The sequence below is a fragment of the Lissotriton helveticus genome, chromosome 1_1 (genome assembly GCF_964261635.1).
Source record: "Lissotriton helveticus chromosome 1_1, aLisHel1.1, whole genome shotgun sequence".
NCBI classification, from domain to species: Eukaryota; Metazoa; Chordata; class Amphibia; order Caudata; family Salamandridae; genus Lissotriton; species Lissotriton helveticus.
Genome location: NC_136057.1, coordinates 887,958,204 through 887,985,035, shown reverse-complemented (window position 1 = coordinate 887,985,035; position 26,832 = coordinate 887,958,204). Strand labels below are relative to the sequence as shown.

Here is a 26,832-nt window from a genome sequence, read left to right as displayed (position 1 = left end):
AATGTAGCCGCGGGACGTCGGCGCTCCCATGCTGACGCCAGCCTCAATTTGAATGACTAAAATCCTGCAGACTGCAGTTCGGATCAGTTCCGGTGAAAACGCAGTATGACCCGGTAGAAAAATGTTGCTTCCCCCCCCCCCCTTTTGACTGATGGTTCATACTGCCGATCCCTTTCTGTTGCCCTTTAACGGAACTTTTTGGACTGCCGAAAGAGGTTCTGGGCCAACCACGAGTTGGTGGAGGTTTTGACTATGCCTGGATCTGCCTGGCCGCACCCAAAATGGCGCTGGTACAAATGAAACTTTCAACTCCTTGTTGTACCCCGATTGCTCAGCCTTGGTGTCATGAAATATGCATACAGTTTTTTTTAAAAAAAACAATGAATTGATATGGGATGGGTACTGATTATGTGTTCGGACAATGAATTAAAGTGAGATGGGTGCTGGTTGAACATTCGGACAATGAATTGTTGTTAAGTTTGGCGCATCATGACTATTGAAAGTTCGAATTTCAACACTTATGATACTCGCTCACACTGAAGTTTCGATATGATTTTATTGCACTTGTCGCACTTTTTCAATGACCACCGACTCCATTAGGTTTTGCACTAATAAGTACCCCCACATGTACAGTTTTGGCCGGCCCACAGGGTTGTAGGCCCATATTTATGCACCGACATTTTTTATTAAAGATTTTTGGAGAAAAACGTACGTAGTTGTCACGTGTGAATTGGTAAGTCTCGAATAACTGACCACTGCTTCCGATATAACTGAATTACAGGTGAAATGGCTCAGCTCGATTAGTTAAGGGTTAAAAAGTATAGTACGCAGAAATATTGCAAATATGAATGGTCCAGGTTTTTGTTGTATGTACTTTGCACATTCTTGTACAGCCTAAAGCAACCGCTAAAAGACCCTGGAATTCAGCCTATACTTTATATGCTACCTGTATCAGGAAAATTGTGCTAAAATGTCCCTAAGTCGCCCCGAAGGAGTGCCACCTGGCCTCCCTACATACGGTCCGTAATACCACACACCGGCTTCCGATAATCATCTCTCCCACACTAAAAGGTTAATCTGGGCTTAAATGCCGAGTTGGCAAGAACTGCGTTCCGTGGAGATAGACCGAGTATGTAGTAAGTAAAAGCCTTTTCGGGTTTATGCGCGCTGATGTGTTTTTAAATGCTGCCCCCGCCCCCTTCTTTTTCCCTCTTTCTGCAGGTCACTTTGGAACATCGATTAAAAATACGAAAAAGAAAATGGTGATCTAACGGACGAAGAGACGGGAAAAAGGCGTTCGATTATGGTGCCTACGCACCCCGAATAATACAACCAAAAATAATGTGCACTCATGATTAAGCACTCTACGCTTAACTAAATAGGGAAAGGTTTAAAGAATATTCTGAGGTGAGGTTTACTCTAGTACCCTCTGCTTGGAGGACTAGGAATGTTGTCAGTGTTTGGAAATTACTACATCCTTTCCGCACCCTCATGGACCAGAAACTCAAAGCTGCCCTATTGTTCCCCCAACTGACACCCACTGTTGCCTCAGCCTGGAAACACATTAGCCCGACCAGGTTAGTTCTTAACTGGTTGCCAAAGGCGTAAGTGTGTACAACCACAAAGACCAGTAAAGGCAGCCGACAATAAAAGGAAAGAAAAGGGTAAAAAGAGCGTAGGATGCTAAGGATGCGCAGCATACAGGAAGAGATCATTATGGCCAATAACGGTTATATGTCTTGTCTTGGATTTTTGTATATAATACATGTACTGTCTCCCTCACCTGAGTTTGTGTGTACGTAATGTATGGAGCTACGTCATCCCTCTGCCTGTGTCTCCATATTACTTAACCCCTGTTGTTCTGTGTTGTGCGCGCACTGAATGACCCATTATTGTACACGTCTCTCTCTCTCTCTCTTTCTCTCTCCATGTCATACGTGTACCGAATGGACCATTTAGAGTGCGGTCTCTCTCTCTCTCTCTCTCTCTCTCTCTCTCTCTCTCTCTCTCTTTCTCTCTCTCTCTCTCTCTCTCTCTCTCTCTCTCTCTCCAAAAGCCCCCTGTTCCCTCTTTCCCTTGTATGGTGACGTTGTGCCCCCCCCCGGCACAAAACTTAATTGGGTCTCCTCGAACACAAAGGTGTTCGGCAAAATTGACGGGAACTAAAAACGATTGTGACTTGCCATATTACTACCTCTCCTTTCTGCAAAACGATAGAACCCGAGTTGGTAATGAAGGAAAGGACAGGTAAGACGACGGATGTCCCCTAATCTGGCCTTTTATAGGGGGACTATAACGTCAATGGCCTTCTGTTTTCCAGTTCGCTAGAAATGCAATTCCCAATGCACCGATCACTTCACCCCTCTGCACTTAAGTGCGGATGTCCAAAGCGCCCCCGCTTCTCCCGATTGACCCCAGCTCCCTGTCCAAAGCGTCCCCGTTTCCCCGATTAACCCCAGCTTCATGTCAGCTACCCTCGAAGCGTAATTGATGACCTTGATTAACGGTCGCTCCCCAAGAAAAGCATGTTTAACATCTGCCCCCTCCCCCTTCTTCATGACGATAACGCCCCTGCTTGCAAGAGTTAGCCGACCCCAAAGGGAAATGTAAGATTGTCGGTACTTGGGTTAAAAAAGAAAAAGGGCGAGTCTCTACATAAGGACTCGATTTTGAGTTTGATATAATACACTGTGTATAAAGGTCCAATTTCTCTCCACATACGTCACGAATGAACGCCAAACAGGTTTATGAATTCAATGGTAATGCCCTCCTACATACTCCATAAGTGATGACTTCTGACTGTGACCGATGAACTTATCCCCCACCTACATAGGATTGGGGACGGAATTGAGATGTATAAATGTCTTCTCCTGCCAGATTTTCTAAAACTTATTTTTTACCCATTCAAAGATACAATCACCGGAGGAGAGGAGCTGGACGTGACGCACAGCCTGGCCACAGATCATGAAGCACGTGTGACCGCGACCAAAGGTGGAGCCACCGAGCAACGAGACGCGGGACGAGGCACCACTCTCAAACTCGGCAGATGAAGGAATAAAGGGCCGCCTTGAAGCCCTCGATTTGCTGACCCACTCGTGCCTGAAGTCCCCGTCCCTTTTTGAGCCCGACTGATGGGCCTGCCTGCTCGTCATCTTTTGCTCCTTTTGGTCCCTTGATGTGCTCAAAGATCTGATCCCACTCCGCCCTCTCTTCCCTTGATTATTCAACAACATCACACTTTTCGCATAACTTTTGACTATAGAATGAGGTTTTGCCACGGAAAAAGAAAGACACGCAGGTGCCCAGCATGAGGCACCCCTAAGAAAATCAGTTAAGAAACAGGACTGTGATCTAACAGCAGAGGACTGATCACACCCTGCAACGTGTAAGGATGAATCCGAGCTGGACCTATAGCTCCACCGCCGGTGCTCAACAGCGCCAACAAAAGAAGACGGACTCTGTTATAAAAAAAAAAAAAAAAAAAAAAAAAGACATTGTGACGAACACCCCCCTTCCTGAACTCTCTACTCACCCCCTTGACCAAATTGCTTGTATCAAATTTGAACTCCTCCCTCAGCCATTTTGTATTGCTTTCTAAAATGTTTCATCGATCACTCATGCATTTAGTTTTCCAAAGGTCTCTTATAGCACTGACAAGACCCGAAGGTATCAGAGCTCTTTCTACTGTATTTTGATGTCAGCGGAGAGAAAAGTCAGAACATGATTCTATAATTTGTCTGAACGTTTTTCTTGATTAACCCCGACTAAAGTATAATATCGATCTCTAGACTTGTATGAAGAACCCAACAAATGTAAATTAACATGTATTGCATTCTGCCTATCGTATCGACTATATAGAATTGAACTTGCTTATGTAAAAAAAGCGGCGACTGTTGAAATTAGCAATGTATGTGTACATAAGCGGTGTTCATTTGTGTTCGCTGTACCTCTTGTCGTAAGCAGAATGGATATTGCAAAACACTGACTGTGTTATCCCGCCAGCATAGACCCATGCACACATATATACAACAGCCATTTTAGGTACCATGGTCTCTCTGTTTGCGATCGATCATCAGCCCCTTCCTTGACCCTGCAAGCATCCCCCATGCACCCTGACCGCCCCCGCTCTCACATGAACAAGTCGTGAACCCTCCCCTCCTGCATGACTCTGTCTCTGTGAATCACACCCAGCGCCTGACCAACACCTCCTTTTCTTCCATGAATACCCCTCCTGTTATGACCCCTTCCTCTGAGCCTGATTGTCTGCACGGACCGCTGGTCATCCCTAAGCCTGAGGATACAGTTCATTGCCCACTGCTGTATGCACTCGCCTCTCTTCAAAGGGGGCTACTATTGATCATGACCGCCCCACCCCCTGAGATTCGATCAGGCGCACACATTCCAAAGGAATCAGCAGAACACTCAGCTGCGTGACAGCCCCCTCCTATTGTATGGAGGATCAGGGCCCCTACTGTAGCCACGTGTTGGAATATCTTCATACTTCACAATGTCTTGATTGTAATGAAGAATGTCTGTGTGCCATAAACCTGTGTATAAAAGACGAAGCCTCAGAGAAAGTTGTTAGAGCAACTCCTGAAGACACTATGCGAGTGTCCAAAATGACAGGCTCTCCTCATGAGAAATAAAACTCTATTCTTGTCTTCCTGCTTCCAGCGCCCGTCTCTTTATTTGGTAATTGTTCAAGATGGGAACTAAGAGGCGTCCTGCGCCAGCAGCCTGGGCATCAGGTGTGTTATGGGCTGACTTTTCCTCAGGGGTTTGTCGAAGTTGAGCTTCTTCTGCGTAGGGTCTCTCCGTCTCATTGCAGAAGGTGGGCCAATCTCACATCCAGCTGATCGTGCAGGCGAGGGATCGACACTGGGAGCCCTGTTGCAGGTAATTCTGGGGACAGGCGTGCGCCGAAATTATAATGCAGTGGTGGGGGCGAGGATGTAGTGCCCCCACCCGACGCAGATACGCGGGACCGCCTAAAAGACCCCCGAGAGTCCCTCCCGGCGCACCCCCAGCCACCCCCCGATCGCACCCAGGGCCAGCCGCCCGCCGTCCCCGCCCGCCACCACCCATCCCAGGTAGGCCCAAAAAAATCGAGGCCCCGGCTCCCGAGGCCGGACCAGGCCCGAAGGTCCGGATCAGCACCGGGGGCCAAAACCCCCACCAAAGGAGCCCACCCGGGACAAGCAACAGATCGGGGAGGGCACCACAGCGGCCCCAATGCCAAGGGGGGGGGACGCGGGGGCCCCGAGGGAGACTCACCAGGCGCTCCGGCGCGACAGGGCTCACGTCCGGCGAGTCCCGACAGGCCTCACCGCCCCTCCGCGATCTCCAGCGTCCACGCCGTCCACAGGTCTCAGACTGCAGCCATCAGCACACCGTGGCCTCCGGGAACGGAGGCAAGCATTTTCCGACCCCAGGCAGTGTCGGATCACCTGCGAATGTCTTCCGTTTCAGCCCCAACGGCGGAGCTCTACAATCAGGCGGCCATTGCGTTCACCTGCGTAGCCACGCCCCCCAAGCCTACACAGAAAGTTAATTCATCCTCTTGCAATTTGAGGATTTCCGTGTAAGCTGCTTTTTAGTCAGTAATTGCTTTTTTTAAAAATGGCATCAACATCCATTTTGTGTATTTTGAATACAAATTACAAAAAAATTTAAAGTGTTACATCGTTTGATAACTTAGATCATTACAAGGGCATTGCAGTTGGTCAAGATTAACATTATATCCCAGAGAAAAGCAAAGTAAATATCTCAAAGTGCCAGCCCTTAAGCGGAAAAGCAATCCTCTTTCCCATCGACCTATAGGTTTTAAAAGGTAGCTGGTCGGCAAATAGATGGCATCTTCTATGGACATATACCAAATGACTGAGGTTTTCTGTAACTTCTTTACATATCTAGCTTTACTGTACTCAGCATATAAAGCATCCCGCAGGACTTTTGTGTTTATACCCTCTAAATTAGTTTGTTTTTGAAAAACGTGCTCAAGATTCACACTATTTTGGCTCTCCCTTACAGCAACCAGCCAGGGCATGTCCATGCCCTTATCACACTTAAGGCAATCCTTTATTATGTCTCTAGTAAGGGTCGCTGCCGGGTTTTTCCAGATTGAAAGCCAACATATAGCCAGGCGAGCCCTAATATAATCTTCAATAAATGGCAATTTCAATTCCCTGTGACAAACATACTGTGATGAAAAAATCGGAGTTCCGAGGAGTCTCCGACAAAATCTATTTTGTTCGCCCTGGATGCTGTTGCACTTTGTGAAACCCCAAACATTTGCACCATATGTGGCAGTCGGGATACACTGAGATTTAAAAATGTTATTAATAGCTAAAACCACCTCTATCTTTTTAGGTTGGGGGAGGCCAAGTATTGAATTATTGGCTTTTGAGAACTTGCTCCTACTATGCGCCACATGTTCAGCCAAGAGCCATTGGCTGCGAATGTCATTCCCAAATAGGGATAAGTGCAAGTGCGATGTAAACTTTCAGACTCTATAGTGATTGTGCCGTTAAAAAGATTTTTTTAAATTAGTATATGAATCTAAAACAGCCATAACATCTACAAAACCCCGTACAAGTGCACATAGAGCGTTCAGTGTGCAGCCCATTAGGACCGCGTCGTCAGCATATAATAGGGCGGGGAGTAGATTACCATTAATTTTGGGGACATCGTTAGTAAGCTTTGCCAAAGATTCGTTCAAATTATTAATATATAAGATAAAAAAAAGGAGAGGGGCCGAGACACACCCCTGACGGACCCCTCTATTAATGTTGATGTCTTTTGAGAAAATCTTCAAAAAATGGGCCTCCCACGCATCGCCAGTTATATTGCAACTTAAAGGGGTCAGTGAGTATCCCATCGACTTCATGTCTTTAACTGCAGCTCAAAACGGTTCCCATTCTTTGATATAGCAGCACATGCAAGGTTATCCCATCGATCTTTTATCATTTCATCCATACGTTGGTTGATAGCTACTTTGTATTGCTGCCTCATGGATTTAATAAGCACTTGATCTCTGGGGTTCATTGTAAGGGCCTTGCAAAGCTCTCTATTTGCTACAGATTAGTCTCTATTGAACCATCTTGGACCAGAATGTATTTCTGCTATGGGCCTTATAAAATAAATGTGATGCCTTCGCAAAGTTGGACAAAAGCACTAATTGCCTCAGGGTTATAATCTGTTAGAGTCAAGCAAGTGTCAATTAGAGGCCAGTGTTTTTTTTACCATATTCAGAAACAGCTAGCTGTTCCCATTACCTCGCCAGACGAGTCTCAGTTTGTCAGTAGAAGGTGATAAGTTCCTGGTGCCACATTCTTTGGCGTAGATTGGCTTAGGGGCGACTCTCAATATTATTTGAATAGGGTTGTGGTCACCTTGAACAGTTGGTATGACCTCAGCTTTTAGCAGTCAATCTTCTAGGGTAGTTGATAGTGGACGCACTGCCCCAACCTCTATATGTTGGCTCAACATGCTTATCCTTGTTGGGTACTACAGCTATTTCCATAGTATTAAGTAAATTGTGAGTGCACAGGTGATCCAGTAAATCTATCACCCTATTACAAGGGGAGGCAGTATTTGGAGAATCCATGCCTAGTATATTTCCACTAGCGATCCTAACATTAAAATCACACCCCAGAAAAATACCAGCTAGACTATCATAACTCTTATGGTTTTGTAAGGTGGAAATGAATTTAAACAGTTTAATAAAATTCATATTTGGTGAGGTGTGGAAATCATTATTATAAAAATTAATTAAACAAATAGAGACCTCCCCCCCTTGTATAAATCAATGCTTGGAACTTGTCATTTTTTGTCAAGAACTTTTGTACTGCCTCCAGCGGAAATATTTACCCAAATTGAAAGCCCACCAGATGGACGTCCTGCCTTGGGAATGGGGACAACAGTGTTAAAGCATTCAAACCCATCTAAATATAGATCGCACATAGCCCAGGTATCCTGTAGCAAGAGAATATCCTGTTTTTTGTCCAGTGATGTCCAGTCTGGCAGATTTATTTTAGATGCCAGGCCGGCGACATTCCAGCTTAATATATTTTAAATTTGAATCATTAACAAACATTACTGAGGTACGATGCCCACCGGGCGTGTGCTCATTTATCGTGGGACTTGGATCGTTATGAACTGGCAGGGTGCGCAGTCATTCCTGATTATTCATGCCAGACAAAGGTAGAAATCTATTGTGCGTAGTTAGGGGGAAGTTTTTAACCCCGTATTTGGTCTGTAAAGATATCCAAGAGGCAGTGACCGTATATTGGTTGAGTTAGTGGTGTTTACTTCCTGTGCCATCAGTAAGGATCTCACTATTGACGGAGTTAGAAAATTAATGACTATACAGTCCCCCTCAATATTCCTGGGAGACGGCCCTACCCACCTTAGTCCACGGACCATGATAATATCATTTATATTAGGCGCCCTAAACCCTTTGTTTTGACAACCAATCTGCACTTTTATTGCGCAGTAGGTCCCATGTTGCCACTTGGTTTTTTATAATAGGAGGTGCCCCAGCCAGAATCAAGACAAAAGGACATGATGCTGGGGAGAGGCTAAGTACCTCCCTACTTGCCTGAGGGATTTCTATTCTCTCGAGGTCCAAAACCCCCATACAAAATCTGCCACCCCCTGAGTTTGTACTGTCTTTGGTGCTCCTAGGGACACTACAAAAAAGTGGGGACATATGTGGAGCAGTTGCAGGTAAGCTATTAGCACCATCATCATTGGAAAGGTTGTCCTGCACGGTTAGGTGCTCTGATGAGAAACATTTCTTAACTTTACTGCAGGTGTCACATACACCAGAAGATGGAAGAGATGTTGGTGCGGCAATCTGTAGGTTACAATTAAGTATGCCATTAGCTGGCGGATTGGAAGCCAACCCCTCATTGTTAGTAGGCTTAGTGGTTTGAATTGGGAGTTTAGTCTATTTGACAAAGTGTCCAACCGGTCTAGTCGTTTCCAAAGGGTGGCAAAGCTCTTATCAACTGAGTGTCTCCCGGCTAGTCCCCACATCCTCAATGTTCTTAAGTCTTTCCTCGATGTGGATTATCTTTTGTAAAAGTGATTCCAAAAGCGTGGAGACTATAGTCTCCAATCTTTCCCAGGTACCCTCATCAAGTAATCCCGGGGGTTGAGCCAGCATTGATAGTGTAGACCCATTTGAAATGTGGCCAGTTTCAGCTGCTCTAGACCCGGCAGTCCCTCTAGGTCTCGCTGCCAGACTGTTTTCTGGGCATTTTGCTTCTGTGCTCCCCGGTTTTCCTTTTTTTCTTCAAGAGGATCACTGGCATTCACAGATTGGGTTTTGGCTGCTTGGCCTCTAGTGATAATGTTAAAGTCCATTGTTGCATCCACTATGGGGGAGGACGAATTTGATAATGCAAAGGGCGGAGGGACAGTGGGGGATGCAGGGTGGGCAATGGGAGTATCACATGCCCTGATGGTGGTGCCTAGGGATGAACACTTTTGGGAGAAGGGGGATTTTAGCGATAGCCAATGTTCTGCTAACTGTATCTCATGGTTGTGAACAGATTCAGATCTGGTTAAAAAGGCATCTAATGTCCCTACTGTTCCTTTCCCCACTTGATCAATCGTGCCCTTCCTTTTAGCCATGTTTAATATTTGATAACCCCAACAGGTGGCGAGGTTTAATTCACATTGAAAGATTCAAGAACAACCTGGAATACAATACCTTATGTAGAGAGGACAGCCCGGGAGCCCTGGGCTGTTCTTAAGCGCCTTCGGGCATGAAGGGATCGAGGTGGCACCGCTGGTGCTAAGCCTTCTGGGGGCTGTAGTCCCCTCCACAAAGTGCGGTGTGTGTGTGATGGCCCCCAGCAAGAGGAAAAATGCCGCGTGCCTGGTGGCCCCAGCAAGAGACAAGTGCTGGCATACAGTTTAGTGCTCATAACAATTGCAGCAAAATGTTTATAAGAGGTGCAGCTTGTTAGATCCTCCCCTGGTTTGGGAACAACTGGTTTGCCATTATTTTCTTACTTTCCCCATTTCTAAAAATGGATTGAAGAATTTTTCCATTTGTGCCATCAACATCTCAAAGATGCATTTTTCAAATGAGACCCATCTAACCATCCAGCCATGTAGCCTTGTTAATAACTTAAGATTTTGAATGCTTGCAGTTTCCTGTCCTTTGTTTCAAGCCCCATTCAGTAAAGAACTCATGTATGTTACTGCAGCTTAACAGAAGTGAGAGGGAACTCTAGGTCACTGAACTAAATTTCATTGGGTCAACATTTTTTACTGGCCCTTAGGAATAGCAATTTGAAGGAGAATGTTTTTCATTCAACTTTTATCCATAAGTTTTTTATTTTCAGACAAGTCTACCTGTGCTGCAGCTGTATGTGGTGATAGGTGCATTTGACCACTATGGGCACCAAAGCCATCCAAGCACTCTTCCCAGGCCAGGAAAAATCTTCACAGATGAAAAAAAGGATTCAATTCAAAGCTCTATCATGCACAAAGCTTATTAATGACATTGCCAAGTTATGCCTCAAGGAAGTGTTACTGAAATACGTACTCATCCAGTCTCTTTACTGCTCTCGTTCCATGTATGTAATGTCAAACTGCCCAGTATTGGTAGCTATGGACTCCACCACCTCAGTCTTAAGACATGGAATACTCTGCCTCATGACGTGACCAAGCAAACTGTTTTCTTTTCTAGAAAGCACTTAAAGCTCACGTCTTCTCACAACATTCTTTATCCTCTCCTTTACAGTTCTTCACAGGGGTTTTCCCCTTCAGTGTCATGATGCTACAGGGGTCTAATTGAGCTTTATAAGTATGGCATAAATAACTAAATAAATTGTTATAAATTGAAAGTCCTTGAGCCTGGTGTATAAATAGGATAGCTTTATTTAAGTTGAGTTCCAGATTAGGTTCTTAAGATGGAAATGTAAAACCCCACCAGCAGTGACCTCCCCGTCGCTCAGCCTGCCTGCCATCAACTGTCAGTTCACAGACAGGCCAGGCATCCAACATTCCACGATGTCACCAAACATTCCAGCAGTCACACCATGTGAGCCACAGGGAAATCCCAGCCAGGGAAAAGTGACATAGATCAAATATAACACATCTCCTTTCTTTAGGGAAATAACAAAACTGAAATTAGAGTAAGCAACATCAACATCAATGGACACCATGCTTTCCGAAAATAAAGCATTTACATTGCGAAAGAAAGTATTGACATTACATTCTCAGATACTTAGTCCCACCCCCCTCCCTTGGGAAACACAACACAACCACCTTGTGGACTAATATTGGGACAAAAAATGCCCCACAACCTATATGTAACAGGGTACACACCACCCCGTGAACCAAAAATTGAGCACATTCTGCTCCGCCTCCAAACATGTAACAGGGTACACACCACCCCATGAACCAAAATTGAGCACTTTCTGCTCCGCCAACAAACACGTAACAGGGTACACACCACCCCGTGAACCAAAAATTGAGCACTTTCTGCTCCGCCACCAAACATGTAACAGGGTACACACCACCCCATGAACCAAAATTGAGAACTTTCTGCTCTGCCACCAAACATGTAACAGGGTACACACCACCCCGTGAACCAAACATTTAGCACTTTCCGCTCCGTCACCAAACATGTAACAGGGAACATATCACCCTGCGAACCATTACTGGGGAACAAACTGCCCCACAACCACACATGTAACAGGGTACATATCACCCTGTGAACCAAAATTGGGGAACAAACTGCCCCACAACCACACATGTAACAGGGTACATATCACCCTGTGAACCACAATTGGGGAACAGACTACCCCACAACCAAACATGTAACAGGGTACATATCCCCCTGTGTACCAAAATTGGGGAACAAACTGCCCCACAACCACACATGTAACAGGGTACATATCACCCTGTGAACCAAAATTGGGGAACAAACTGCCCCACAACCACACATGTAACAGGGTACATATCACCCTGTGAACCACAATTGGGGAACAGACTACCCCACAACCAAACATGTAACAGGGTACATATCCCCCTGTGTACCAAAATTGGGGAACAAACTGCCCCACAACCACACATGTAACAGGGTACATATCACCCTGTGAACCAAAATTGGGGAACAAACTGCCCCACAACCACACATGTAACAGGGTACATATCACCCTGTGAACCAAAATTTAAAGAACCTAACTTCCATAGCTCACTGTAAAAAGGCACTCACCACCCTAGGAACTAAACTGGGACGCAAAAGTGGAGCATTAAACACCCCCAACTTCCACAGCTCCTTAACTACAAATTTCACCACATTGCACTCACCCCCACAAACAGTTTACCAGTAAAACAATTACAAAAAAGAAAGTCTTTACAGCGGTGAGCGATGTCTCACCCGAAGTGCTGACATAACGTGAAACCAATGTCCAAAGTTCAGTACCTTCTATATGTTTGAGCAGGAAACACATGTCTGCCAAGGAAACCAACCACATCGGCCACATCTTCTTCTCCCACTATATCTGCTGTGTTGATAGAACTACTGCTAGTCAGCTGCTGAAAGCGTGACTTTGATTCATAGTGCACATCAAATGACTTTTCCACTTGCAAAAACAGCTTTTCAACTTTCGTGGGCAGGGTTGGTCTCTTAGAGAATGAATAGTGACTGAAAATGTTGACTTGTATCATCTTCTTTAAAATCGAGAAATGCCGCGATGTTCCAACTATCTCTGCGTGGTCGGTAGTGTAGCAAAACAAGACTTAAAATGGAGGCACGCATTACACGCCGCACCGGGTGGCCCTCGGCACGCCGGTGCTGGAAAACGTGTATAAGCAGCAATGCAAACTAAGAACGAAACGTCACAGAAGACTGCCTGGCTGAAGCGCGTGAACCGGTGAGTAGCGCGTGTTCACTTTGAATTTTAAATGTCAAGACAGCGGTTTAATTTTTCCATTCACCATTAAACTTTAAAATATGTAGACTCACCCCCAATTAAAAATCAACACAACCGCAATCCTCGCCAGGAAAAGAGACATAGATCAAATATAACAAATATATTTTGGAAAATGCTATTTCGAGAACGAAAAATGTTGTTTAATTCACCAATATATTTAATGACATAGCATCAACATGTGTTCAAATGTCATTTTAGGATCTCAAAAGTGATAAAGCAGTGGCAAAGCCAACAGGTTTGATGTTTGTATGGCATACTATTGGGTTTGATAATCCTTGTTTGTATGATACAGTGTGAAAACAAACAAAAGCTTCGGAAAAATGGATGCGTCAGAAACAAATCAAAGTCAGTACACCAGGTCAATGTTCCAACACGTGTAAACAAAAGTATTCTCAAATGCTGTTTAAGTGTGTTGAATGCAAAAATACTGTTTATCACATGGGAACCCGGACTGGTGACTGCTAAAGCACGGAAAAATTAGTGAAAAAGGATTGCTTCCTGTATAGAATGTACGTAGGTGATAAAGAACTGAATGTGTACTGGCGTGTACTTTTCAGATGTAAAATAATCCCTCTTACCAGCCGCGGTCGGTAGGGGAGTACCTGCCGGGGCGGTGACGTGGGAAGGGGGAGGGGCAGCGTGGGGGTTAGTAATGTATGGATAATGGAGGTTTGCAGGTAAGTAAACATTTAAATAAATCAAACGAATTTCGTTGCGCGCACTGCATTGCATTTGGGGATGCAGTGCGCGCAACGAAATTCGTTTGATTTATTTAAATGTTTACTTACCTGCAAACCTCCATTATCCATACATTACTACCCCCCACCCTGCTCCTCCCCCTCCCCACATCACCGCCCCGGCAGGTACTCCCCTACCGACCGCGGCTGCCTCTTACATTCCAATGGGAGCACTTTCTTGAAGAAGAAATAATTTGCCAAATAGCCAGTAGCAAGAGGAGGAGAGAGAGGTACATTTCTTTGGGTGAAGCCAAAGCCCACTATGTGTATTTAAAAAAAAGGGCAACAATATGTCCTACAAACAGCAGCGCTGTCAAGCCAGACCTATAAAGGGTTATATTTGATTCTGTAGCATCCATTTTTTAGCTGTTTCTTTCAGCACTTGCGCCCCATATGCAACTGGGCCCCTTGCAAATAAATGTTAGATTTGTAAAGTGTAAATAAATGCACCAATTTATAGTTCTTAAATCGTTGTGGTAAATGATTTAAAGCAAATTTATGTAAGTCACTTTTAAAGCTGGCTTGGGTTTAGAAGGCACGGTAAGCTAATGATGGATGATAACTGTATTCTTGGGGAAAGGAAAAATTCAAAAGAAATGTGGTTGAACAGCTAATCAGCTATTCAGTTGTTCAACTGGCAAGCAATTTAGTCAGTAAGCTGCTTTTCAAACCTTGGAATCTAAGATGCTTTTTCATTGCTTTTAATATGCACAGTTAGGTATTATATGCGTTTAATTGTGTTTTATATCTTATTTTTATAATGCACTGCTGTACCAAAAGGTGTCAAATTGCTGCACATGTCAACAAGAATTGAGATTTAGAGAATCTCTTAAAGAGAACTGTTGATCAGAAACTGAGCCACAGACCGCATCAACCAACTAGAAACCACAACCCTAAACCCCGAAAACCATCTCACCCACTCGAACCTCTCTACCATTCAAGACACTATATCCATCATGAACTTCATGCACTCATGAGTACCCATGGATCCCTGCCCCCATCCACGTGTTCAACCTCAGAAGCAAGACAATTGGTGACGAACTCAGGAAAGTCCTAGACACCTCCATTATCTTTGCCTCCTTCCCTGAGGGCTGGAAACATATTTAAGTGAAGCCCCTCCTGAAATAAACCATCCACTGACCCAGCCGATCTGAAGAACTACCGGCCTATCTCTCTGCTCCACATCCAGCAACAAAAGCCACTAAGAAAGCAGTCAACCAGCAACTCACTAAGCACATGGAACACCACAACCTCCTGGACCCCTCCCAACCACAGCACTGATATAGCCCTGACCGCAGCCACCGATGGCATCAGGGCCCTCCTCTACCACTGAGAAATTACAGCTCTCATCTTCCTTGACCTGCTAGACGTGTTTGACAGAGTTTCCCACCACATCCTGATCAACAGACTCCACCACATCAGGATCCAAGGAGATGCCCTCAAATGGACCACATTGTACCTCACTGGTTGAACCCAGAGGATTTGTCTCCCACCTTTCACCTCTGAGCCCAAGAATATAATCTACGGTGCCCCTAAAGGATCGTCCCTGAGCCCCACCCCTGGCTGACACAGTCAGACTCAACATAATCTCCTACGCCGACGACACCCAGCTTATCCTCTCAATGTTTCCACCACCAGAGCCAACTTGCACAGATACATGAGGACCGTTGCTTACTAGATGAAAGGCAGATGTCTCTGAGTCAACACAGACAAGATGGAAGTCCTCATCTTGGAAAAGAACACCTCGCTGTGGAATAACATATGGTGGCCCATGTAACTAGGACCCCCCAACCCCTCATCAGATCACAACCTCGACATCATCCTGGGGAGCAAGCAATCTATGAAGCAAAAGCCAACACAGTCACATCCGCCTGCTTTCACACCCTCTGCCTGCTCCACAAGATCTTCAGATAGCTCCCAGTCAACACCAGAAGGACCGTCATGTAGGCCCTCATCACCAGCAGATTGGATTATGGAAACACACTCTCCATAGGAATCACTCCACGCCTACTGAAAAGACTCCAGACTATACAAAACTCAGAGGCAAGACTCGTACTGGACCTCCCCAGAAGTACCCTCATCACACTCCACCTGAAGAAACTACACTGGCTCCCAATCGTGAAGAGATACCAGTTCAAGATGCTGACCTACGCTTACAAGGCCTTTGCCCAACGAAGGACCAGCATACATCAACAAACTCCTAACTTTCCTCCAACTGACCAGACACCTTTGATCTGCTTCCCTCTCCCTCGCAGACACCCCATGGATCCACAAAGCCAACAGCGAAGGAAGCTCTTTCTGGCACCTGGTAGCAAAACCATGGAACAATCTATTCCTGCACCTCAGGATCGCAGCTTTGCTCCTGCAATTCATGAAGCACTCAGGACCTGGCTGTTTGACTGAACAACCCAACATGCAGCAACCAACTTCCCCAGTGCCTCGAGTCCGGCATGGGTGGGCTGTCGTGCTCTATAAATATTTAATTGATTAATTAAAAAACAACAAACAAGAAAATAATCATAGACATGACCATCTTCCAGACAGCCTGGGATTAAAGCACTGTGTAACCTCCCTGTGCTCGTGGGGTAAGATAGACATTTAGGTGAGGAAAGACAAATATAATCTCAAAACTGACAATACAGGAAATAGTGATTAGCAGGAAGGAAGTAGAGAGTGGAGGTTAGTGGGTGGGCAATGGGTGGGATAGAAGTTATAGTGAGCACTGAGAAAAGAAATCAAGGAAGGCAGTCTAAATGACAGGAGAAATATGTACAAAGACGGTATGGAGGGATAGGCGTCAGTGTCAAGAATACTTAAGGTGAAGTAGAGCAAAGAGCATCAGAAATGATGGAAAGATGACAAATTAAATGGATGCTGAAACTACTGCAAGTTTAAACTGGTGTGTTTTCTGCTTTTTGCAGAATTGAAGCAAAGTCTTTGAATATTTTAGGCCGACTGAGAGTTAGTTCCCAAGAGCACAGGCTGCATTAGAGAATGATTTTCAGAATGTTGAGTTATTAATTTGTTGGATTCCAGTTTTATATTTCAGATTCTCCTCGAGTTTTTAAAGAATTTGATGGATGCACTCCAGATGCTGGAGGTGAAGAGCTTTAAAAGTAACCCATGCCATCTTTTTGCTGTTCTGGGTTCCATATATTCTGTACTGTATCCAAACAGCTCAGTAAGTTTCAATCTTCCAACATTATCCCCTACTTTTTTTAAAATCTGGTAGCATTTGCTGCCTACAGTTTATGCCTATGTACCCATCGTGCTGAGGCGCTCATAATTTGTAGATTATGCACACAACACATTTATGCACATTTGTTTTTAGAGAACATTAATAATAAGCACTATGGAGTTTTAAAACAACAGCATTCTTAAGGTCCCCTACATGATTTAGCCATCCAATTAGTTTGTTTAGAACAGTGGTTTTGTAAAGTCAGTTATAAATATGATATTATAGCTTGCAGCCAAGGACTAAACCAGTTAAAGACCCTGGACCCTCGGCTTGGGCCTATAATGTGGAAGAGGTCCTTTAATAACTGGTATAGCCCAAGGCAATAGGGCTATATTGCGGTTAGAAGATTACACCTGCTGATGGTAGAATGTTCTAAATTAAAAAAGGGAAGAAAAGAAATAGAAACATTGGAATACTAAAGTAGAAGTTGTATACCAGACATTATTGTCCTGAGGCACACCACTGACTTCAAGAAAGCAGTCAACATTCTAGAGTTCTAAAATAGCCTTATAGCCCGCAGTAGCTGGCTATACCATCCATTAAAGGCCCTACTCCAGCATTAAAGGAAAGGGCCTTTAATGGCCTGTATTGCCTGCTATGGCGGGTTATAAGGCTGTCAGAACATTCCACCCCATGAGGGCAGAATGTCCTAATTAAAAAACAAAGACCTCCTAGAAAAGGAGGGGGTTGAAATCCTCCACAGCTTCGAAGCCTTTGATTCGCAGCTGCTGTTGTGAATGTTCAACAGTTAACAGCCAAATGCACGGCCAGGGCTCTGTGGAAGGAAAATGGTACCCAAAATGTAGACACACCAACAATGTACCTAGATCAAATCTCCCACATTAACTAGATCCGAGTTGGTGTTGAACCTCAAATTTGTGAAGCAATATGTACGCATGTTAAGGAACCCCCCCAAACATCAAATTAGCCGAGTGAAACAGCTCAATAAATTACGGGTCAAACAAATTTAAATGGTCTCCACAGTGCTTAATTTGTGAAAAATAAGTGTCGGAGCCCTTGTCAGGAGACCACTGCAGATTGCACCTCCTATTGCCCCTGCCAGTACTGCCAATGTCGGTACCAACACAAATCCTAACCATCCCACTCCTACAAGAGTGACTATCGAGACTGTTACAGGACCCCGAAGCTATAAGAATGGCTTGGACGGCAAGTATTATTCCATTTCCATTTATATTGCATCAATGCACAACTGTGAGTGTGCTCATCCTTAAATTAGACAAACGGTGTAATAAGTGCCAGTATTGACAATAATGTGCTGGTGCCTAGCACCAGAAACCACCAGTTCAAATTAAGCATTGTTCTCTACTCAATAACCGAGTTCTAGATGAATGAAACTTTAAAGAGTTTTATTACAAAAATTCAAAGTAAGTGCTACAGAGTCAATGCCTTGAAGTCTTTTGTGTGCAAAATTATGCACAGTAGGTAAAAACATTAGAAAATCAGACAGCATGCCTAGAAGCATTGGAAAGCTCAGGAAAATCTCCAGCTAACCCCCAAATTCAAGAGGTTTATATACACAATTCTTGCAGTTTTAACGTGGTGTGAGCAAATGTATAGTTTGTTAAAAAAAACAGAGAAAATATACGTGATTTTGTCTAAGCACTTAAGCTCTAACCCATTTCTTAATAATTATTCAGCACTCTCTATGCTAATATCATCCAGAGATGTTTGAACAAAATAGGAAACATTGACAATAAGACTTTCTTCAAGTGAATAGATCCAATAAAGGAACCGAACATGAGGTTATAAGTAAGAATTTTACATCTGCACCATGGAAAGTTCATCGTGAGCAAAACAATACAGCAATGAAAATAAATGAATATGACCTCAGCTTGACTGTGTGCTGTGGAGCCTGTGGGGAGATGAGGTGCGCTGGGGATGCACAAGTAAATGTCGGAAATGTTATTTCTCTTGTCCAAGATGATGTTTTACACAGAAATGTGACATAACTGAAGCACATTATTAACTACACTACTACACATCATAGGAAATTTGTTTTTAAAGGCAATTACACAATATCAGTCTGTAGATGTAATATTGTGAGTGAAAAATTCACATTACACATTGTTAATGATACGCAAAATATAAATCTTTAACACCATCAATGCTGATGGTATTCCCCTCCTGTGCTGAGATTTGTTGATTCCCATTGTTTATGACGAGCTCAGCTCGTCATGAGCGTACGAGAGGTGTACCTCATGACGAGCTGAGCTCGTCATGAGCGTCGAAGGGGCTAAAACAATTCTAAAGCTGTTAACTGTTGAACATTCACAGCAGTAGCTATGAATGGAGGCTGAAGTCAGCCCCTGGTTCTCCCGGGGCTTGGCTAAACTGTTTTCCTCATTCAGCCAAGTCAGGGAGACCAGGGAGCCGAGCAGAATTCATCTATCCCTCTTTCCGAGGCTCCAGTGACACTGTGAACTACAGGAAGAGGAGGGGTCAGAAGAGATGGGACCGGCTCCTCAGTGTCCTGCTGCACAGGCTCTGCCTCTCGCTTTCCTCTGCCCAATCCATATATTTTGGAGAGGCAGGGGAAAGAGAATCCAAGGGAAAGACAGAGGCATATGCTGTGTATTAGCGGTACAAAAGGGGGTGGTGATGGACGGAGCATCAGAACCAATCAAACACTCACACCCAGTCAAAAGATCTGGGTTTGATCCATTACCATTCTTTAGCCCACTCTGCCACCCCAGTTCAGACATGGCTATATGCAAATCAGTCTGACCCTGTGCCTCATGGGAACAGTCCAGCCCGAACTGCCAAGCCATGCCTTCCCTGGACCGGAAACTAGCTTCCGAGGACCGGTTTCTGGCATTCCAGCCTTCTTCAGCCCGGCTTGCTTGAATCCAGTGGCAAAGTGAGCAAGGGACTCACGTCTGAGCATACCCTGCCACACTTATGGTGGCCAAAAGCGGTACAAAAGGGGGTGGTGATGGACGGAGCATCAGAACCAATCAAACACTCACACCCACTTTTGGGTGTGAGTGTTTTGATCAGAACCAATCAAACACTCACACCCACTTTTGAGGCCTTTGTTAGAACATTTTGCCCTCTAGTGGCAGAATGTTCTAATAGCCTTATAGCCCGCCATACCTGGGCTACACTGGCATTAAAGTCCCACTCTCTTGTTTAAGGCCCTCACCTTCGGATTGGGCCTTTAACGCTGAAGCAGGCCTTTAATGGACAGTGTAGCCCACTATGGCTGGCTATAAGGCTATATTAGAACCACTGAAAACAATGGAGTGCTCCGAGCTTCTAATGGCCAGTAGAAGCCCGGAGCTCCAAAATTCCAATGTTGTCCTTCACAGCTCTCGCTGTGAACAAAGGCCTCATGGAGCGCTGGAGCGGGTCTTTAATACAGCCTTATAGCCCACCGTAGCGGGCTATACCGGCTATTAAAGGTCCGCTCCAGCGTTAAAGGCCAGAGCCGAAGGCGAGGGGCTTTAACAAGGGAGCCGGACTTTAATAGCCGGTATAGCCCAACAACGAAGGGGTAGAAGGCTATTAGAACATTCTGCCACTAGATGACAGAATGTTCTACAAATAAAACAAAAGCCTCTCTAAGCCCGAGGGGGTTTAAATCCCCTTTGGCCCCAAGAGGCTTTTGTGAAAACAACATTGGAATGTTGCTTTGCGGCCCTTTATCGCCCCGCAGAAGCACGGAGCACTCCATTGTCTTCAATGGAGTGCTCCACATTTCAAGGTTCTAATGGCCAGTATAGCCTGGTAGGACGGGCTATAAGGCTTTAATATGTCATTTAGAAACTAAAAAGTAAAAAGTCCACTGTTTGAACACATATCGTTGTATACACAAGGCAGATGCTCTGTCAGCAGAAACCAGCGGTTCCCTTCTTTTAATAGGACCAGGAATCTAGAAGCTTGGTGAGCTGCAATACTTTCAATTTATGGAGGTGCTACTCCTGCTTCTAAATAAGTTACAAGTGAGACAGCTGCTTTAATCAGTGTTGGACAACGAGACAAAATATATATGTTTTAGATTATACGCTTGTACCAGATGCAATGACGAAGAGTGTACTTTTGTCAAATATTTTACGTTGCTCTTACATCAGTATATATCACAGATCTGTAAGACTGACTCATTTCTAATATAAACACAATACAAATATTGCAGGTCAATTTATAGAAAATAATCTTTGCCAATAAAATAGATGAAATAAGTTACCTTTGATGAACTACATGTAATGGTGAGATTCCAATAAGTGCATTCTTGATCACACTGGGGACACATAATGATATTGCCTCCGATTTTGGGATCACAGACTTCTTTGCTTAAAAAGAATAGAAATCACCAAAAGATTATGTGCTTTTTCTTTACCCTTTTCACTTCTTTAATTCTTAACACGTTTTCCTTTTTATTCTCAGTTCTACTGAGCCTGACAAGCAACAAACCCTTCTTCATAGTAGGGGCCAAGCAATCCTGAACAAGGAGAGAATGTTCGTGTGTCTATTTATGAGGGTTTACAGTTAACAATAAAACACAAGGCTTTCTTTGGTTTGCTCAACAATATGCACCACACACAAACAGTCACCAAACCACTTAATCCCACTTCAATTTAACACAAGGGAGTCTAGTTGACAACCCAAAACCAGTACATAAGAAGTAGAAATGATATCTATCTTTTTATTAAATACATTAAACACATATCAAGAGATTAAAAACAAGATAAAAATAATTTCACATATAGGTTACGTAAATTTCAAATTCATACACAGAAATGACAACGTTCTAATTGGTCGTAGCACAGATGTGTGTTTTTTATTACAAATTGTACTGTCTTTTTTTGTACTCTCCATGTTTTTCATTATTAGTTGCCGGATTAGTTGTTTGTAGATGCAGTGGCAATTTCTTCTAAGCTACGACTAATTAGAACTTTGTCATTTCTATGTATGAATTTGGAATCTACTTCAACTGATATGGAAGGCATTGTGCAAGTTTCCTAAAGGTTGGCTGAATATTTACTTTTAACGAACGTTCTTGCGGGCTAGCTGGATGCCTGCTTGGAGGAAGGTTGTTGAGGGCTGGTTTTGGGTATACTTTGAATGCAAGCTTCCTACTCATTAGCTGTTTGTGTACGTGTATGTAAGTTCTATGTAAGGCACTTGAGGGTTTGAACTGTACAACACTATGTAATATTTTTTCAATCTATTGATTATTGAGCAGCTTCCTTCCACAACACTACAATCACCGCTGTGTTTGGAATTTCTCACTAGCCAAGAGAAGTCCAAGAAGAAAGTACACAAATTGGAAACCAAATATTAGGACAGAATGAATTGGCCATTTGTGACACAGTTAGCGGCTCCAAATCCTCTTGATCATTAGAAGACTTATCCAATTTGTTGTGTGAACTGGTATTTTACAATCTACAAAATGCATAGCTGAAGTATGTCCCATAAAACAGAGGATTGCTGAAAAGATGGGAACATCATCTATCTGTTCACTGGCCAAGATGTAATTTATAATTCACATTAATTTCCTTGAATCTCAAAATAAACTACATCAAAAATATGTTCATGGAAAGGGACATGCACGTTTTCCTTGGCTTATATGTCAATGTTGAACATGTAGGTATGATATTAAGCAAGGTTGACATCTCTAGTCAAAGTACAACTAAACCCTAACTCTACACTCCACTTCATTAATCTTTGACAATCATTTTAAATTACAGTGTTCTAAAGATGACAGATACAAATATTTTCTAAGCCTGTTTTAAAGGGCATAATGAAAAATATCAGCACACAAATATTTTGATACGATACCTCCATGTGCAGGTTTCCTGAGATTTGAATCCATAAAGAAAACAGGCAAGTCCCACAACTGCTGCAAGGACCAACATCTTTGTATAAAAACCAAGCCAAGCAAAATAAATTCCAACTTTTTCGCCGTAATATTTCCTGTGTGAAGTAAAAGTTTGTGTTAAGCACAGCAATATTGTTTAATAGTATATCCATGTAAACATTCATGAGGTGTTTTAGGGTTGTTTTATTGTACGGTAAAAACATTTGGGGACCATGAAAAAAGTGTTAATCATTTATGTCTAGTTGATAACCTACTTGATTACTCTGATATTACATTTAAAAAAATATATTATCTTAAAAACATGTGGGAAATATTATCTTCAGAGGTACTTTTGATGCCTATAAGCTATGGTTTTAATACCAGCAGATGTTATCTAATGTAGTGGTTCTTAACGTTTTGGCTTCTGTGGAGTCCGAAGTAATTATTAATAAAACCCGAGTACGCCCACTGAATCCTTATTGGAATTTGGGATCCCGTACTGAGCTATTACTTGAAGCCAGGGGCCCCAGCCTCAGCATTTTCAATTAACTGAACCGCAAAACAATACACACAAAAAAACACAGAAACAAGCATTCATCAAACAAATATACAAATAAGAAAATATTTTATTTATTCACGAACAAATATAAACAAAAATCAAAATGTAGTTTTAGTGGGAGGTTGGAGCTTTTCTAAATTCAATTGAGGCAACTCATCGTCTGTTCTGTTTGATGCACTCGTAGTATTCCTACAAATCAATCTGAGGATACTAATTTTTAGCCTCCAATTTCAAATGAACTCACATTTACAGAACATTTTATAATTTTCAATGTTGCTTCTTTATTTATACACACTACATTAATATGTTAAGATTATTGAATTTTCTAAGCATTCGCAGAATCCCTATCTAGATTCTGCAGACCCCTCTGGGATCCCCGGACCACAGGTTAAGAACCACTCATATAGTGATTACGGATGTACGACGTTACAATGCGTACTTTTACAACGCGTGCCGTTACTACGCAACTTTTACAACGCAAGTCGTTACAATGACTTGCGTTGGGGGGGGCGCAGGATAGTACATTTTTTAATTTACTATTCCAACTCCAGTCCCCGTGGATAGTAGGGAAGGAGTTGGATAGTAAATTAAACTATTTACTATCCTGGAGCGCCCCCCAGAGCAAGTCGTCATAATGACTTGCGTTGTAAAAGTTGCGTGGTAACAGTACCGCGTTGTAAAACCTTCGTTGTAAAGGTTGTTCCCCAATGATTACGTTCTAGGATAAAAATCAAAGGAACGGTGTTTCTTTGACCGTAGCACTTCCCCCAGTTTCTGCCATACTAACACTTCATCAAACCAATGATTGACATTCTAAGCGAAAATACAGGAAGAATCAACTGTCATATACATCACTAATCCTCCACCGTGCCTGTGAGATTGTTGCTGGAGGTCTCAGTGCTTACTATGGAGTCGCTCATTTCACTTTCACTCAAAACGTAAGCTCTTTTAACAATCTCATGAGGCAATGTTCCAAACCAAATAAAACATACAGTAAAGAGCTCCCTCATGACCTATATTTCTTTCATAAACGTGGAACTAAATTCAGCATAGGCTAAATGACAATATCATGACATCAACAAGGCTAATAAGATAAAGTTGATTTATTCATAGTTGTTTATTAAACTTCTTTTATCATTGAAGATATATGTAGCAAAAATGTCATTATTTCTCCTTTTTTATAAAACTATTTTGTATAAATATACATATAAGTGAACAAAATTTCTACGCGGAATTCACAAATAAATACAGTACAATGTTAAACAAATGACCCCTGAGAGAGAAATCATACAAAAGAAAAGCGTTCATACATACTCAAACAAAACCATCCACACTCATGCGAACTCGTACTACATTCACAAACACATATATCTGGAAAAAAGGGAGACAATAGATTTCAAAATAGGTCCTATATTATTCAGATCCTTCTCAACACATCCATCGCACATGGTTGCAGAGATTTTGCAATCTATTGTCTCCCTTTAATAATCAACTATGATTAAATCAACTTTATCTTATTAGCCTTGGTGATGTTGTCGTTTAGCCTATGATGAATTTAGTTCCACGTTTATGAAAGAAATATAGGTCATGAAGGAGCTCTTTACTGTATGTCTTGGTTTTCCCCTTTTCTCCCTGACAAATTATCTTTACAAGAGGGGGTCCCCCTTTTATTACATAACTAAACCAAATAAAATATATCTTATCTACTGCCCAAATTCATCCTCTCCCTTATAAAACATATACAAAGAGTTTGGCCTAACTTATAAAGAGAGATTGTCTCTTCCTCAGCAATTTATAATATGCCTACAACCAAGAACAGGTAAAATCACCCTTCCTCACCTGCACCCTCCAAGAGGATAACTCAAAACCCTACCAAGGGGCATCCAATACAAACTTCATGAAAAGAATTTGGCTTCTCCAGCAACTGCGGTTTACACAATTGCATGAGCGGTTTCTCTTCGTGGGCAGAAGAGCGTCGCCCCACTTGCTACGAGCACAGTGCTCAACACAGAATAGTAAAACGGTCATTACCATTTTATTATTCTGTGTGCCGCCTGCCGTAGCAAGTGGGTGGTGGAGGTGGGGCAAATTCCTGCAGATTGCAGGATGATGTTGTAGGTTTTCAAATTTGTATGTCAGATTGGCCTGCTACCTACAGCCGGCCAATCTGACATGCACACTTTAAAGCCAGCAATCCCAGCGCTGTAAAACAGCAGAGGGATTGCAGGTACAGGCCCCCAGCCTCAAAATGAGCACTGGGTTATCCTGCTGCAACCACTCCTGGAGCATTGATTGGATTCGCATTGCATGAGGAGGGAAGTCCCTCCCTTTCCTTCCGGCTCCTCATCACCCCCAGGATCGGTGAGGCGAGAGGAGCATCTGTTTGGGGTGCCCAGCGGCCGGCAGCCATTATGGCAAGTGCTTCACCATTAATTAATGTTGTAAGTCGCCACTGCACAATTGCAGTTCTGCCCTCAACTAAGGGAGCTGCAATAATCATTAAAAGAAATTCAGCGATATCACTAGAGTCCAGCACGGTGGATAGGATGGGAAGATGGGCTATAGCCAGGGTTAAATGCCATGCATTCAAGTTCACAGTGGCAGGATATTATGGCCCGAACACAAATGACCCGGCACCCTTTAAAAACCTACTGTCTGGATTGTTAAACTACACAGCCCGCTAATATTGGCTGGAGATTTTGATGTGGTCCTGGACCACGCATTCGCTAAGTCACAGAGAAGTAGAGCTATTCCAAATCACAAAATGGGTGCATTGATAAAAAATGCGATGAAACAGCTAGCCTGGTATGATGTGTGAAGGAGTAAAATAGGAAGAAAAGAGGTTACACCTTTCATTATAAAAAGTACGGTCATAAGTCTTGACTAGATTACTACCTGTTGAGCACAAACTTAAAGAAATGGGTTCATGATGTTAACCACTTGGGAGAGCATCTTTCTAACCAATCAGCAGTGACACTATCTCGCAGGGTGCCAGTTAGATCGACCTCCAATAGATGGACCCTGGAGCGTGACATTCCTGTGGAGGAGGATATAACTGAGAAGTTAGCGTTAGAATCAGAGGCCTTTTTTCAAACCAATCTAGGTACTGCCATGATACAAGTGGTCTGGGATGCGTACAAAGCTTTTTTAAGGGTACTAATAACCTCTCTACAATTTGCTAAGCATAAAAAGTATAAAGCAGAAGTCGAGGGGATAGAAAATGAAATACAAGAATTAGAGTATTACCTCATCACACACCAGAGTAATCCTTCGGATGCTAACATATCTGCAAAGCTAGAGTCTCTTAAATCAGACTTGGTGGATATCCTTGACTCAAGGCTGAAAAAGAAATGGCAAGCCAGTAAACTAGCTCATTTTGAGTATGGAGAAAGCTGCGGAAAGCTTCTGGCATGGAAGACCAAACAAGATCTGGCTAGAGGTAGTATTACTCTGCTGTCCCGGGGAATATACTCAAGACCCCAGATGAAATCGAAAAGGCCTGTCATTCTGAGAAAGTTTAT

The 26,832-nt window shown here is 43.2% G+C and overlaps 1 protein-coding gene across 1 annotated transcript in view; it reads right to left on the bottom strand.

The window, feature by feature from the left end:
* Nucleotides 1-26,832, bottom strand: part of ANO6 (anoctamin 6) — a 445,002-nt gene that overhangs the window by 93,150 nt on the left and 325,020 nt on the right. Inside the window, exons 8-9 of the mRNA XM_078675703.1 lie at nucleotides 22,734-22,868; nucleotides 21,139-21,244 (exon numbers count right to left, since the gene is read on the bottom strand). Of these exons, the coding sequence (XP_078531829.1) occupies nucleotides 21,139-21,244; nucleotides 22,734-22,868 (241 nt within the window). The remainder of the gene's footprint in view (nucleotides 1-21,138; nucleotides 21,245-22,733; nucleotides 22,869-26,832) is intronic.